The sequence below is a fragment of the Sphaeroforma arctica genome, assembly GCF_001186125.1.
Source record: "Sphaeroforma arctica JP610 unplaced genomic scaffold supercont1.1667, whole genome shotgun sequence".
Taxonomy (NCBI): Eukaryota; class Ichthyosporea; order Ichthyophonida; genus Sphaeroforma; species Sphaeroforma arctica.
Window position 1 is genome coordinate 9,000 of NW_014038891.1, and position 3,325 is coordinate 12,324.

The window sequence follows — 3,325 nt, forward strand, 5'->3', positions numbered from 1 at the left end:
TATATATATATATATATATATATATATAAATATATATATATTATCCTCGTATCTCTAGCTATGTGGCTTCTTTGCAGTCTGTTTGTGAGACGTCTACAAAGCACTAAACACACAGCACGAGCTTCATATGCGCAAAAGTACAGCGTAGTTTGTAGTAGACGAAGACGCCTGTTGTCCTTTGAAGTGGTTGCGAAGGCTCAACATCTGCAGCTCGCCCGCAGACGAGCACATGTGAAGTCACCAGTTGGTAACAATGCAAAAGCGTGTACAAAAAGAGTATCTATGTTACTGCACCACAAGAGAAACAACTACCCTGCGTGATTTCAGAGCAATGTGGGTTTGAACAGGTAGAAAACATTGTCTATGTTAAGTATGTGTTATGTGTTAGTATGTCTACTGTTGCTTAAAATCTCTATTCTCCAGAAGACGAAACGAAATACAGCAACCCCAGCAAAGTACGTGTAAATAGTCATTATTAGGCTCATACATCTGCATGAAAACGCAAACCCTATAAACCCTACAAACTCAATAAATCCTGTAAACCCTGACAAGGTTTGTATGAACTATATAGCTTCTTCCGTTTGCACTCATGTCGCCGTGGACGGTGTTAGTCGGCTACGTATGTCTATAAATACAATATAGTTATTTAAAATAATATTCAATGCAGGGTGTGATTAAGGCGCGAAGATGGCGCTTACAGTCTAAGTATATATTTTGCTTAACTCCACTGTAGGCTCGCCCAGCGAACATGGCTATCGTAATTCAATTCCCGGGTACGCTGAGTCATCCCGGTGCGCTGATTGAAGCCACATATGCAAATAAACATGTACCGATATACATATCATGTGTTGTATATGGAGATTCCGTTATAAAAAAATAGTACATTACCAATTCCACGCTCTTACAATGAATCTATATAGTACGTACCAAAGCACACAATACGGCTGATAATTTTAGTCGCATGAGCCGAGAGCAGCGTTGCTGTTGGCACATGTGCTCAATGCATGAATTTTAAGGAACAAGCAAGCAACTCTGATAATGTACTGCTAATTAATCGCTGCTACAGTCAGGCACAAAGCAATATAGCAGTTATTAAGTACTATTTTGCACGGCACATGAGGTCTGCCTACTACCAGAAAATTGTGCGCCCTATTGAAATTCTGACGGTAATGGTGTAGCAAACCAGAAAATAGATTTTGAAGTACGAATGCGCACGCCATTCCCAGCTCTGTTATACCACGCTGAGAGCCTGAGACCCAATTGCAATTTATATATTATATTTCTTGTTATATTTAAGACATGTGGAAGTAGTCATATATTTGTGACATGGATGTAGTCATATACTTCTTTGCGAGAGTCCTCCGATTATCCCATACGGATGGAAGTAATAGCCTTTGAGAACCGAAATCCAGGCTAACCTCTCGTTCGGCTCAATCTAAGTACACGGTGATCGGAGCCCTGCATATGGAACATTGCTCTCCCTCGTATTGAAGAACATGTGCTGCAATACACTTGGGATGAAAGTAGTGCTTGCATGGTTCCAACTGGAAGCACACAGGGGGTTCAGTCGTAAATCTAGCAATGAGGGGGACTACAGCGTACGAGAACAGGCCTATTCCCAAACGATTGCCTTGTGGTTTATCCACGTCTACAATCAAGTCATCTTGGCAGATAGTACATAGTAGCATCTCCCGCCCGCCTGATGTTATTCTAAATGGCGAACTCTGGTTAAGCGAGATACATACCACTGTACGCCCGGATATGCGATAGCATTCTTCGCGTTCGTACATTTCTTCGAATTGCTCCTCACTCATAACTTCATCATCAGAATTAGAATATTCCTCCCATTCTTCATCATCAACCCCTGTTGACTGAGAATAATGGGCGGCGGCAATTATGTCCTGCCTTTGAAGATCCTGTTCGAGCACTTCAAGGCCAAGCCACATGTTGGTACACCTTTGCTCGCGCGCTCGTCTCGATTCGCAGGTAAAACAAAACGGAACCTCCCAAATATTTCTACAGCACATTGCTCTCCTGTGACATATTTGGCACACGGCCAAAATCAGCCCAATGTGTGGGTTAGTAAAATCCATATCAGGCAATGGAAAGGGTGCACGCAGGAAAGATCCTAGGCACGTCCGACACGCAGATGGAGGACCATGGTGCCACTGTCCTGCGTCGTAGGAAGCCTCGGGTAAACTTCTATGGCACGATTGGCAATTTCTGCGGCGCGAACTATCAGTAGCAGCAGTCTCTTGGTATGCGATCGTAGTGTTTAATTGATTTGCCGTGAGGGTAGACGAAGACGCACCGTGGTTGGAATTCTTTGACAACATACATTGCTCGCAGGTAGTAGACGAGTTAAGCGTTCCTGGGAATTCGAAGTCATACTTCAAATCAAAACACTCATTACATCTCAGTTGTTGTGCACTTCCTGCTTCAACGTTCGGCTGAGTGTGTGCAGTACGGACGGCCGGGACGTGTCTCGTATTCTCGAAGTATACTCTCACTAATGTACACATCTGACATATTGGTGCCTTCTTCCCCCACTCATTGTCACTGCGTCTTTATACTGAAAGGTGAGACATCGTGCACACTCATCGGTGTCAGAATCAATATCGGACTTGTTGCACAGCTAAATTCAACTTTAGTTGTGCGAGATGACTACTCTCCTAATAAATGTCAAATAACTTCATGCACGCTTCCATTGACATAGCTATTGGTTTTGCATATCACAAAACTAGAGCAGATCCCAGGGGGCTATATTTATACAAAAACAATAGTCAATACATACCGTTAATATTTGTTTGTATGAGCGAACAGCAAGTTCTGGTGTGTACTCAAAACACATATATAAAGTTCGGAACAAATAAATACTATAGTATATTTAGATATTTACGTCATACGATAGGAGTAGAATGAATATTGAGTAACAACCCTGCTCCAATATTTACTCTACCCGCTGACGCCCAATCAGTTACAGCGTTACTACATACTCACTCACAATTTCACAATTGGCGCCAATTTGTATTTCTTTATTTTGTTATCGTTTACCAATACATATCTGAAATCTGAAATCTGATAAATCAGTGTACACTGTACACTGTACAGTACACACTGTGTGTGTGTACACTGTACAATGTACAGTACTTACTACGAGTACATATGTATGTATGTAGTGACTTCTATAGTCTATAGTACATTCATTGAAACCTTGGGATATATATATATATATATATATATATGTTATAGATAGATACATATATATATAATATATATATATATATATATATATATTATATATATATATATATATATACACACA

At 40.8% G+C, this 3,325-nt stretch overlaps 1 protein-coding gene across 1 annotated transcript; it reads right to left on the reverse strand.

Moving 5' to 3' along the window:
• Positions 1-2,210: 2,210 nt before the first annotated feature.
• SARC_11401 (hypothetical protein) lies at positions 2,211-2,722 on the reverse strand (the record flags this gene model as incomplete). Its single annotated transcript, XM_014294517.1, has 1 exon — positions 2,211-2,722. A coding segment is annotated over exon 1 (312 nt), but the record flags the coding sequence as incomplete, so codon positions are not given.
• Positions 2,723-3,325: the final 603 nt, after the last annotated feature.